The 12,571-nt window shown below is 40.7% G+C and overlaps 1 protein-coding gene across 7 annotated transcripts in view; it reads left to right on the forward strand.

The window, feature by feature from the left end:
• The window catches only part of ELF2 (E74 like ETS transcription factor 2), a 39,921-nt gene extending 27,375 nt beyond the window's left edge, over nucleotides 1-12,546 (forward strand). For 2 of the 7 annotated variants that reach the window (XM_074905078.1, XM_074905080.1), the window contains 6 exons: nucleotides 1,962-2,075; nucleotides 3,057-3,230; nucleotides 5,200-5,286; nucleotides 9,464-9,656; nucleotides 10,050-10,403; nucleotides 10,823-12,546. In XM_074905078.1, coding sequence (XP_074761179.1) covers nucleotides 1,962-2,075; nucleotides 3,057-3,230; nucleotides 5,200-5,286; nucleotides 9,464-9,656; nucleotides 10,050-10,403; nucleotides 10,823-11,450 — 1,550 coding nt within the window. In that variant the 3' untranslated portion in view covers nucleotides 11,451-12,546. Of the gene's footprint in view, nucleotides 1-389; nucleotides 1,162-1,961; nucleotides 2,076-3,056; nucleotides 3,231-5,199; nucleotides 5,287-9,463; nucleotides 9,657-10,049; nucleotides 10,404-10,822 lie in introns of those variants that run through there. The other 5 variants (XM_074905079.1, XM_074905082.1, XM_074905084.1 and 2 more) reach the window with 4 other exon arrangements.
• The last annotated feature ends 25 nt before the right edge of the window (nucleotides 12,547-12,571 follow it).

Here is a 12,571-nt window from a genome sequence, read left to right on the forward strand (position 1 = left end):
GGGTAGGTGGAAAAGCTTTGCTTGACTGACTTTCAATCTTTTTTCATACTTCAAAATAATAACATGTTAAATGCTGATTTGGACTTCGCAATTTCTGTATTGGTGTAGAATTGATACATTTATAATGAGTAGCTGAATATCATTGCTGTATTCTGATGATCAGTGGAAAGTTTTATCTGGTAGGTGAGGGAAAACTTAGTCATCAATTTCTGTGCAAATGAAGCTTCTTTTTAGAATGAAAAATGTTTAGGTAGAAGATTTCCTACAGGGCAACTCAGTTTCAGTGCAGATGTTTAGCCTGCGACTCAGGATACCCCCAAACTGCTGCTTGGGAGAGAAACAGCAGCTCTATCCAGGACCTGCAGCTGGGGTGAGGGCTCACCACACAAAACTCTTCCCCATTGCCACTGAATATCCAAGGAGCAGAGTGTGCGATAGAAAGCCTTTCCTTCAGTGTGATTTTTCCTGTGCTCTTAGATAGGTTTTTCGTGTTCCCAGCCTGGTGGTGGAATGTCAGTTTTATCAGGCATCTACTATTCCAAAAGATAAAGCCCCCTAAATAGCATCCCTGGAGAGGGCTGCGGTGGGAATCCCAGCAGCCAACCAGTGGGTGGGCAGCCGAGTTGGTTCTGGGAGACGTTTCGGTTGCCCAGAATTTTGCATTTGTGCCTCTTCCAGACTTTGTTCACTTCCAGCTTCTGGTTTATATGTGTAGTCTGCTGGCTAGTGGTTTTTTTCAAGTTTTTAATCCTTGCGTTTACATAAACTGCAGTATGCTGGAAGGATTTTTCCCCGTGTGTGCCCACATGAATCTGTACCTAGAGTTTCCTTCAGTTGGAAGCAACGCTAGCTATATTTTCCCTGCTTTTCACTAACCAAACTCAGGTTTTTTAGACATTCTCAGCAGCAGGATAAGTGCCTTGAAGTTCTTGTAGAGAATTATTACCGAATCCTCTTTAGCTCTCTGACGCTGGAGAGAGGTGACCCTGCTTACGCTAAAGATAGATTTCCTGGGCTGCCGGCTGCCTGGCTGGAGCGGTTGGCTCCGTGCAGATGGCCATAAATGGGAAGAGCTGGAGGGAGCCGGCGTACCTTCCCCAGAGCACCGATGATGGGCAACAGGTGTTTCTGCAGTCCCCGCTTTTAAAAACCTCTGCAAGGGTGAGGAATACGATGTAATTTCAATTGATAAGGGGGGGTGGGGGGGTGGTTGGGGTTGCTGCTGTGTTCATGTTGCTGCGATCTGCACTGTGTCAAACTTAAATGTGCTCTCCTGAAGTTACGTTATTTTTGATTAATTACTTAGTTTTCGTAACCTTTCAGAACTTGAAAAAAATATTTTTTTCCTTCTTCCCTCAGTTATTGCTTAAAAAACACCACAACCCTGCATACTGTTTATGTTTTGGTTTTGTTTTTTAACAACTAAGCCTGCTAAACCCAACTCACAGGTATTTTTAATGTCAGAAAAGAAAACTGGATATATCTGTTTTGCAGACTAATTTTGTATTTGTGTGTGTATATATATATATATATATATCTCCAAATAGACTGAGAACCTGAAGAGAGGTCACCTTTAGATTTTAATGGGATAATAGTTGGAGGTAGTACTACTTCCCTGCTCTGCTGTGTTAGTTTGTAACCATCCTCCTTACAATCTGATCTGTTCTGGTTAACTTGAAGGCAGAAGACAAATCTCAGAAGTCTGCTTCTGTAAGCTTTTGAACTTCCTCATAGAAATGAGGAGCTTGGTTGTGAACCAGGAATCTAATCTAAGCAGTGACAGTGTTGGTTCTGCTTTCTTTGTGTCTTCCCTAAACATTTCTGTTGACGGGAAGGTGTAAAAGGTGCAAAGACACTTAGCAATTTGGGAGTTTTTGTGTTTAAGATTGAGTAGTGCAATCATACAGTGATACATGTGGACTTGTATAAGTAATCTCATTTATTTTTTTATCCTTCTACAGTGGAAGCATCGGTTCATGGAAGTAATGTACACTGTACGGATAAGACAATTGAAGCTGCAGAGGCCTTGCTTCATATGGAGTCTCCTACCTGCCTGAGAGATGCCAGGAGTCCTGGTATGTCAGCCACAGTTTCTGCTCCGTGAGCCATTTCTCCTTCCACTAATTAGTAAAATGAGCAAATTGAGAAACCTGCTTCTGTGGAGACTGTATGCTGTTTAAAACATTTGCTTACTTATTTCAAAACTACTGATCTGTTTGAGTTTTTACGTGATTTCTCTACCCTGTAAAAAGCATACTTACATATCCGAGAGAGGTTGTTGGGTAGAGATCCTTGAGTAGCTATGCATTTAAAATTAATTTTTCCATCTGAACATCAGGAACACTTGTTCACTGTGCAGGTGACTGAGAACAGGCACAGATTGCCCAGAGAGGCTGTGGAGTCTCCATCTTCGGAGGTACTCAAAATCTGTCTGGACACAGTCCTGGGCAACTGGTTCTGGGTGGCCCTGCTTGAGCAGAGGCGTTGGACCAGGTGCCCTCCAGAGGTCACTTCTAACCGCAGCCATTCTGTGGTTATGTGAATTTGACATTTTAAATTGCTAAAATAAAGAGTTATTTTAAGGGAAAAGTATTTTTACCTGTTTATCTGAATACACTGTGTTGCAGAGTGTTACCAGTTTAAAAAAACCCAAAACTTGATTACTTGTAACTTCAGAAGGAACAGCAAGTTATTTATGTATGTTGGATGAAATAATGGTCAAACTGAAACCCAAAAGCAATGAAATAAGAAATGGAGATAAGGATAAAAGATTAAGCTCTAATTTCTTTCATTTAACGTTGAGTTTAGTTCTAAGGAAAATGGATGTGTTAACTCGTCTTATGCCTAATGATACTGGCAAGTGTGGATGTTTTTGGGAATTGGATTGATTTTCTAGGTGACAGGTTGTTGGAGCAGAATCTTGCTATACTATTGCATATGCTTTGTTTAAAATAATTTCATGTAAGATGCACGTGTTAAAATAATCAGGTAGAAACTTCATCAGATACTCTCTCTTTTGTTTTTTGTTTTTTTTTTTTTTTAACCTTCCCTCATAGTGGAATTTTTTGTCCCTCCTTGTGTGTCAACCCCAGAATTTATCCATGCAGCCATGAGACCTGATGTGATCACAGAAACTGTGGTGGAGGTGTCAACGGAGGAATCTGAACCAATGGATGCATCTCCTGTTCCAACTTCCCCTGATATCCATGAACCAATGAAAAAGAAAAAACGTGTGTATGGCTCTTTGCAGGAGCAATCTCAGAATTTATTTCTGATGTGCACTACCGCAAAAGGTGTAATTGGTACTTGTGGAGATAGGTTAGATGATCTGATTTGTCTGCTCATGTAATGAATCTGATTGGAGTCTGAACTGTGAGTTCTTAGAAAATGAGTCCGTGACAACAAAACCGAAAAAAAGTAGCAAGAGAATGGGCTTTTCCAAGCCATAAAGGGAAATGACGTCTCTGTTGTTGTATTTTTTAAGCACTGTTTTGGAAGTGGAGGAATGGTAGACAAGGATTCAAAGAGGACTTGTGTGGGTAACCATTGGTGTTTGAAATATGGATGTATTTGTAGAGCGGGTAGACTCGGGGTTCTTCCAGTGAAACGTCAGGGTAAATACTGACTTACAAAACCACAAATCGGTTTTACAAAATCAGTACAAGATCTTCCTTGTGAGACAAGTATCTTATTTGTCTGATTGACGTTTCTCAGAGGAGAAGCCATTCAGCACAGTGTTTCAATCCTAAGCATTCAGCTACCAAATGAGAGGGTAGCACCTGGAGAGGTTTCTCTCTTATCTAGCAGTTTTCTGTAGGTATCAATACAACTCATCTAACTATAGGAATATTGTTTTATTAGAGCTTCCAGACATGCTAAGATGGAATATATACTTGTAATTTAGAGGGGGAAAAAATGCAGTGTTGTGACAAAGTGATACAAATCTAAGATCTGAGTTTTAGGTTTAATAAAATCACTTATAACAGATAACTGTAACTACTGTAGATTGCACAAGCAAGAAAATTATGGTTAAAGCTTTTCCATAGCTGTAATCATACACTGGATTTAAACTATTTCATGATATTCCACTATCTGTTTGAATGGTCGTACTGGGCAGATTGTGTTACAGGGCTGTGCTCAGGAAATTCTGAAATTTTATGAAGGTTACTTTGTAAATATTTTTTTCCTTTTACAGAGTCCAGATCCCTTCTCTTAAGTGTGTAAGGTCCCTCAGCCATAGTTACAGAGCCGTAACTTTGGTCTTCATAATGAATGCCTTTTGAAATTCAGTGTTTAATGAACAACATTGCTCATCAGCAAAAATTGATGCTCTTGTGTCTGAGGTAGCAGAGTTAATTATTGCTGCTTGCCTCTAACTGAAGGCAGAAGCATGGGGTGTTTACAGCCTGCTGCCACGGGGTATGGTCCTCTCCCTTGCTTGGGCATGTTTACCTTGAGTAAAAAGGTCAGTGAAGTGTGAAAGGATAAAGAAGCCACAGGTCTTGCTGGGAGAGGATTTCCCTGGCACAGGGAGGTGGGCAGCTCTGAGCCTCCTGGCAGGGGCAGGCGGAGGGCAGGAGGCGGCACGTGGGAGCCCTGCCAGCCCGCAGCGACCTGGGGCAGGGCAGCCCCCGTCCTGCATCACTGAGGCTGCGGGTCCCCTTGGCAGCCGCCTCAAGGCTCTGCCGCACCCGAGTCCCGTGTGGCACCGCTTGCCTGCAGAGCAGAAGCTTTTATCTGTCGCTTTCAACCACCAGGTGCAAGATGGGAACAAACGTTTACGATGTCGGTAGTAAAATTCCTTAGGCAAACTGATGCTTTGATCAACACCCCTACTAGAATGCCAGAAAGAAAGCAGAATTAATACATCTCAGAGTAAAACGGACACTGGACTGAAAGAATGCAGAGAAACTGAAATTTTGCTCCATACGTTTGGTGCTTACCTCACCTGCCATTAACTTGTCTGAAATTGAGTTAAGTCTGCCTATGAAATAAGCAGCCAAGTGATGACTTTAACTGGATGTACAGTAGTAGTAATCTAAGAATTTAAATTTATCCATACCTGTGGCAAGGAAATGGTAGGGAGAAAAAAATGCATGACCTACTGCTTTCAGCAAAGACAAACTATAAAATACTTTTATTCTTCATATGATTAATACTTCCCCCCCCCCCCCCCCCCCCCCCGTGTTTTATGTGCAGCTGGCCGTAAACCAAAGACCCAGCAATCGACTGCATCTGATGGGTCTCCAGATCTAGGTATAAAGAAGAAACCTAGAGAAGGCAAAGGTATATTTTCCCATTTATTGAGTCTTTAAAATGATGCAATGTATGTGTATTGTATTACTGTCACAGGAAATATACAGATCTTTAAAAATTTGGACGAGTTTCTTCTGACTTCATTAAAGTTTTAATTTTATTCGATGTCTTCAAATTTGTGTGTACAAAATCTACCACAGTGATGTGTGGAACTGTTCTAGAAGTGCCCTGTAAATACGCTCTGCAGTTAATAGGCTTCCTGATTTTTCACTTGCTTTGTTTTGTGTTTATTGACTCGTGCTGTCTTTTGTGTTGTATGTTAACTTAACTGCTAGACGCATAGTTTGTTCAGCTACTGCTTGAAAGGCTTGTTCCCAAGTAGAAGTGGCTTATGGCCATTTGTAATGGTGATGGGTCAAAATAAGTTTTCTGAGTTGAATCACGAACTTCAGTGGGAATATGTTGCCTGACTAGTAGATTCAGTTTGGCTGAAGGGGAAAAACAAAAGGATGACGTGTTTCTTTACCGGTTGAGTGAGGATTTTCTGTAGGAGAGTCATACTTCCCTAGTGTTTCTTCTGATCAACAGTGGGCCCTTCCCAAGCCCTTCCTAATCACCCACCAGGGAGACAGACTAGGGCATTTGCTCACAGGTTACCTTTCAGTTGGTGTGCAGTGTATCAGCTCTTCCCCTGGTTATAGGTGAAAGATGTGGTTCTTTTCCCCAGTTAACTGCACTGAGAGCTGTTTGGAGATGTTGCCGTAGCTAGGAGAAGCAAGGTTTAGTGACTTTCAGTGGCAGTGTGGCTGAAAGAGTGTGCGGTGGTCAGGGCCGCTGTTCTTTCGGGATTTGTTTAAAAGCAAGATCTCAGCTGTTTATGTAATTCCTTATCTGGGTACAGCTCCTGAGTTGTCACATTTGTCCGTAGGGCAAGGAAGAATGGGACTGATGTTGTGCAGATGTTAGCTCATGAAAGCCACCACAAACAGTAATTAAACTTCCCTGCAGTGGCCACTGCTGCTGTCTGCAGATTTGGCTGTAGCATTGGACCTCAATGAAGATCACAGATTTTGCATCTGCTGTACTTAAAAGTACATCTTGTTTAATTCTCTCTTTTTTAGTATTCTTAAAGCCTTCTTAGCTTGCTTTCTGATTCTGATGTCAGTATTACAGCTTTCCATTATCTGAACAGTACTCGTAAAGTGTCCCAGTTCCTAGTTTGCTGCACAAATAACTTTGAGAAAGGAGGCCTGTATGCCTGTATTTCTGTCTCATCTAGTTTTTTTCTGTATTGGTGATTTCACTCAATTTGTTTTATGAAGTTGGAGATGGTACTGCTTTGGTGGTGGTGGTTTTTGTTGGTGTTTTTTTTTTTTATTCTGTGGACCCTCATTATGATTTACTTATGTCTGCTGTTCTCACAAGGTATCTCATTCCATATTTTACACTACAACTGGCATAAAATATGGGTTTTTTTGCTTTATATATGCAAACTTGATGTCCTGCAAAATATTTTGTTACTGGATTTATTTTGTTACTTGTTTTAAAAAATGACTTGCAAATATAGGCTATTTTACGTGCAGTGTGTTTTTGAAAAACCAGGAGTTTTTCCTAGAGCTCAGTACCATCAGCAGAGTTAAGTCATGGAGGAGGAGGACACCTGTTTGTTGTGCACATTGGGAAAGGGGATCGATTGCGATTGCTTGTTGTCCATGTATGTACTCCTTCCTTTGTGCCTTCCTGACACTTTCTAGTGAAACAGCTGTAAATCTGATTTAATCATGCCCTTCGTTTTGTTACACAGGAGGAACTGGAGATTTCTTAATATTTTTTTTCTTAAGTGAGATAGTATTTTTTGTCCTCACATAGTGGATTGGCAGTTCAGGCATGGTTTCTATTTCCATATTTTGTTTTTCATTTGCATAAATACTTTTTTTAAAGCGTAGGCAGTTGGAGGGGGCAAAACTGGCTTTGAGCCTCTCCACATAGATGCTGGTAGCAATGTGACAGTTCATTGATACACACAATGCCTTGTATCATTCACATACTCTCTGGCCATTAATCATTCTATTTTGAGATGATGGCCAACATTCTTAAGCAGCTGGCAGCTGTGAAAATCAGCCAGCCACAAAAATTTCTTTCATTGTGCAAAATTTACTCTGTGTTGAAGTTAAGATAGGTAATGTCTGGCTTCGTGGCCGCTTACAGTACTGGTTAGCATGAGACCTTTCAGGGGTGGAGATGAGCTTTGTGCTATTAAATAAAGCTCCTGTCTTCCTAGCAAGGTGCTGGAACATGTTTGTCTACCAGGCTGGGCTTAAAGATGCTGAAGAGTGGCACGAATGTAAACCTGTTCAGATTTTCCAGCCATGTCTTTCTCTTCCTCGGGAGTCTGTAAGCTTGGATTCATAGTATTATATTAGGAAAGTCTGGTTCTAAGGAGAAAGGGTTTAAAAATGGTTCCAGATTGTGTTAAACATTTCTGTAATAAGCTTTTTGTGTTAAATGCATAGCAGCTATAGTGAACACAGCGACCCACCTCAAGTATCACTGGGTCTTACTGGCAATAGTAGATGGCTTCTGAGTAGTGTAGGTATTACATACCCCTCCTGTGGAAAAAAATTGTTATTTAGGTCAATATAGGGTATGAGGGCAAAGAAGAAAACTGCTGAGCCAGCAGCACTGTTCCTGCAGAAAAATCAGGTGTTTTCAGGGATGACTTCTTTCTGTTTACTTCCTAATACTGAAGCCCACTTATATTTTTGCAAAGAATCTATTGCAGAGAAATTCTGTTTCTCAGGAGCTAAGGAAGAAAAAAAGTGATTAATTCCCTAAAATCTAGGATGATTTCAGGATTCCTGAGTTCTCTTGCTGACTCTTTCCTCATATAGGTCCTCATATAGATCTCTCTGAAATCCAGTGGAAGCTGGATTTTGGTACTTATTGAGTCAGTACTTGCTGTTTATTGGACCATGTGGTAAAGTACGTTTATTCTCTGTTGATGAGGTGGTATTCCAGAAGATGGAAACTACACATTTTTTTACCCCTTGAGGTTTTTGAAAGATAGCTAACTTCTTGGAGTTTGCAACAGTGGTCTTCAGCATGCCTTAATATATTTTAATTGCCTTCTGCATGGCATAACAAAGCGCTATGCTTAGGCCTCTAAATCTCAAGAATTAATAAACTTTTTTTGCCCCCCCCAATTTTAATAGTTTCATTTGGCTCATGTCACCCCCTGGAAGCCTGATCAAGTGAAGGATTTGGATTAATGCTCTGAGGTTATTATTCCTGTAGCTCTGTCTTAGTTCTCTCTTCTCAGATAACTTGAGGACCCTTCTCCAGCTGTACAAATTGGAATGTGATCTGCTTTTTTTCTTCTGCTTCTCTTCCCCTTTTCCTAGATGCAGACAACTCCCATGTTATGTTCTATGCTATCCTGACAGTCACTGTCATAAGCCCCATTTTGGGGCTCCTCCAGGGGAAATGATACAGCTCTGGAATACCTGCGAAGTACCTCAATATTTTCTTCTGTAGACTGACTCTATTCTATATCCCCCTAATTACAGAAAGATATGTGGAATTTTTGCCATATGAATACTTGTAGCAAGAAATTGAGCTGGCTTTGCAGCTAGAAGGACTTTGGTCACTCTGCAGCATGTGTTTGGGAAGGGTCAGAACACAGGGCTGTCACCGGTCGGTGTGGGCACCCCAGATCCTGAACAGGAGGTTATGTTACAAACTTAACCACAGCTGAGATGGTTTGTTGTTGAAGGTTGTATGCCTTGTAAAACGATGGGCTTATATCCTCTGGTGTGTCATAAAATGCACTGGCATTTCCATTCCCTGTGTAAATATGAGAAGAAAATCCTGAGCTCTCGTCCTTGCCTCTGCTGAACAGATGTAGGTTGTTGTAGTGATTTGGAACACCCTCCCACACCTCCTTCCAAGAACTGAGAATGGGTGCTGGATTGAACAGCCTCCTGTGCTATATAGCAGATCACTTGGATTAGCTCTTTTCGGAATGTAAATATTTATGGAAGCTTTACTAAACATACTAGAACAAATGAATATGTGCAGGTTACATTACATACCATCCTTTGTGTAACATTTGCTTGCAACTCAGGTCATTCAGAGTTACCTATATATGGAGAACTTTCTGTTGTCTTTGAAAGTGGGTTTCTAATATGTAAATACTTTCTGGTTATAGGAAATACAACGTACTTATGGGAGTTTCTTCTGGACCTTCTCCAGGACAAAAATACTTGTCCTCGCTATATTAAATGGACTCAGCGAGAGAAGGGGATCTTTAAACTTGTGGACTCGAAAGCTGTCTCCAAGCTATGGGGAAAACACAAAAACAAACCTGACATGAACTATGAGACTATGGGAAGAGCTCTGAGGTAAAAACTCTTATATCCTTAAGTTATCTACTGTAATTTTAAGTATGATTCTTTATTTTGCCTATAGAAATGTAACAGTTTTGAAATCTTAAAAGCTTTGTCCTCTTGCTGACTTAGCTGTGTAAAAAGCATCAGAGTCTTGCAGTTCCTGTTGCTTTTTATGTTACCGGTTAACCTGAAATTTAATTCCTCAAGTATGTATTTAAAAGGTCAGATTTTTTTCAGCTAGATCCTTCAGATACTTTGCCAGTATGCTCTGCCAGCTTGTTTCCATACCTTCTCACACTGTAGGTTTTACTGTGGTTACTTCAGATTTTCTTGTTAGTGTAGAACAAGGTTTTCTTTAAAAGCTGTCACTATGTTGGTTACTACTTAATTGTACTTTTTTTGCAGGTATTACTATCAAAGAGGAATCCTTGCAAAAGTTGAGGGACAGAGGCTTGTGTATCAGTTTAAGGAGATGCCAAAAAATATAGTTGTCATAGATGATGACAAAAGTGAGTCCTGCAGTGAAGATTTGTCAATGCCTACAGATGAAAAGTCATTGGAAAGAGTGTCTTTATCTGCAGAAAACCTTTTAAAAGCAGCAACCTCTGCACGCGGAGGGAAAAATTCCTCTCAGTTAAGCTGTACCAGAACAGAAAAAGCAGTCACCAGAGTTGTGAATATTGCCTCACCAGTGCATGATACGTCATCATCTCGTCCCTCAACTACCACTACCACTGTCCCAGCAACGACGGCTCCCAGGTTTGTATTTCTGGGGCTTGGGCTTGCCACCTGCTAATGACAAGCAATTTTTTGGTTAGGAAGCTGTCTTTTTAGTTTTATGTTTTAAATGTTGGAAATCGTTTTTGATTTGCAAGCAGCAGTGTAACATGACAATACTATCAAAGTCTAGTTTATGAGATCAGAGCCAACTGTCAATAGGCTTGCCCTCATATGCATTTTAAAATTGTGTAGGGAGAGGGAGGAGAAAAAAGAGAGATGAAGGCTGCTAAATTTCCAAAGTCCCCTTGCTAGTTGTGCAAAAGGTTTGGATGTGTTTTGTTTGTTATTTGAAGAACCAGTTAAAAATCAGTAAATGCTAGATTTGTCTATCCCTGTTGTCAGCTCTAATGGTGCCCTGTGTTTTGGCTTAAACGCACACATCTTTCTTCATTTTGCAGGACTGTACGTGTGGCAATGCAAGTGCCTGTCGTAATGACCTCTCTGGGACAGAAAATCTCCACCGTGGCAGTGCAGTCAGTAAACGCAGGGTCACCGCTAATAACCAACACAAGTCCGACAACTGCAACAACTCCAAAGGTAGTAATCCAGACAATCCCTACTGTGGTGCCAACCTCTGCTGAAAACGGAGACAAAATCACAATGCAGCCTGCCAAAATCATTACGATCCCTGCCACGCAACTTACGCAGTGTCAGTTACAAACAAAAACGGGCCTGTCGGGGTCAGGAAGTATTAACATTGTGGGAACCCCGTTGGCTGTTAGAGCACTAACCCCCGTGTCTATAGCTCATGGGACACCAGTAATGAGACTATCGGTGCCTGCTCAGCAGGCGTCTGGCCAGACTCCTCCCAGGGTGATTAGTGCAGTTATAAAAAGTCCGGAAGTTAAATCAGACACAGCAGCTTTAAAACAGGAACGTGAAGTGAAAACACTGCAGCTGGTAAAAGAAGAGAAGCCGGCAGATGGAAGCAAGACTGTGACCCACGTAGTAGTAGTTAGCACGCCCTCAGCTATTGCCCTTCCTGTAACAATGAAAACAGAAGGAATCATAACGTGCGAGAAATGAAGAATAGGTTGCTTCCAGCATGGACTTCTAGCCTGTTACGGTTTTGAATATACTGACATAATTGGGGGAGGGAAGTGGATGCGATCACCAAGTCGAAAAGGAGAGTTTTGAAATGTTAATAAACATGCATATTTTGAAGACTTACTGGAAAAAAAATTTATTTTCCCGTGTTTCAGTGGGAATTGAACCACATTGATATGCTGACAAAAACTGCCTCTTCCAGTTGGGAAACGGCTGAACCTATGGAGAAGGAAAGGTAGAGAGACTGAAAAGGGACCAAACAGTTCACTACGCTGCCCGTTACCAAGTTACACTAAGACCTGGAACACTAAAAGAGAGTTGTGCGAGAGGTTTGCCTTGGGTTTTAGTTTTCAGGGGGAGAGGAAAGTCTCGTTGTTACAAATGGCAAATTTGATGAATTTTATATGCATACCAGCAATTACTACTGTGTGCCCACAGTACTCAACTGGTGCTATGTGAAAAACCCTGCTATTAGGTATTGTAGAATGTGAAATAAAGGAGAAGATTAAAGAGCTTCTAAAAGAAGACAGAGACCTTAGAGGGATTTTTGTATCATACAGTTTAAGCAGATTCAAAATGAAAGCCTTAGACTGATTTTCAGTTATCTTTCTTGAAATAAGCTAATGGCTTGTTTGTGTAAAGCTTTTTTATTAAAACAAATTTTTTAAAAATCTTGTACCTAGCACAGTATTGTTATAGAATTACATGTAACATATTTTGTATGGTAGTTAAAAGTCTGTCTAAATTTCTTAATTGTGGACAAAATAGCAGCAGGCTTTCTGCCTCCTGCTGTAACATGCCTGTGTCTCTCACTTAGCCTTGACATCCATGCATACATACATTTCAGTTTCAGCTCTACTTTGTCACTTGAAAGGTCACACCCAGCATGAGCTTTTGTCAGGTAGTTCTAAACCTGTAAATTTTTTTTTAGTTAAAGTTAAGAGGGAAGTACCAGTGTTCAGAATGAACTATAATAGTTTGTATATTCAACATTTGAAGTATATTCTATTTTGTTGTACTCTTGTTTCAAAGTGTATTCAAGTAGGTTTTACTGAAATATAGAAACAAAATTTAATGGTGTTTGGTCTGCTTTTTTTTTT

This window comes from Athene noctua, chromosome 4, assembly GCF_965140245.1.
Source record: "Athene noctua chromosome 4, bAthNoc1.hap1.1, whole genome shotgun sequence".
NCBI lineage: Eukaryota > Metazoa > Chordata > Aves > Strigiformes > Strigidae > Athene > Athene noctua.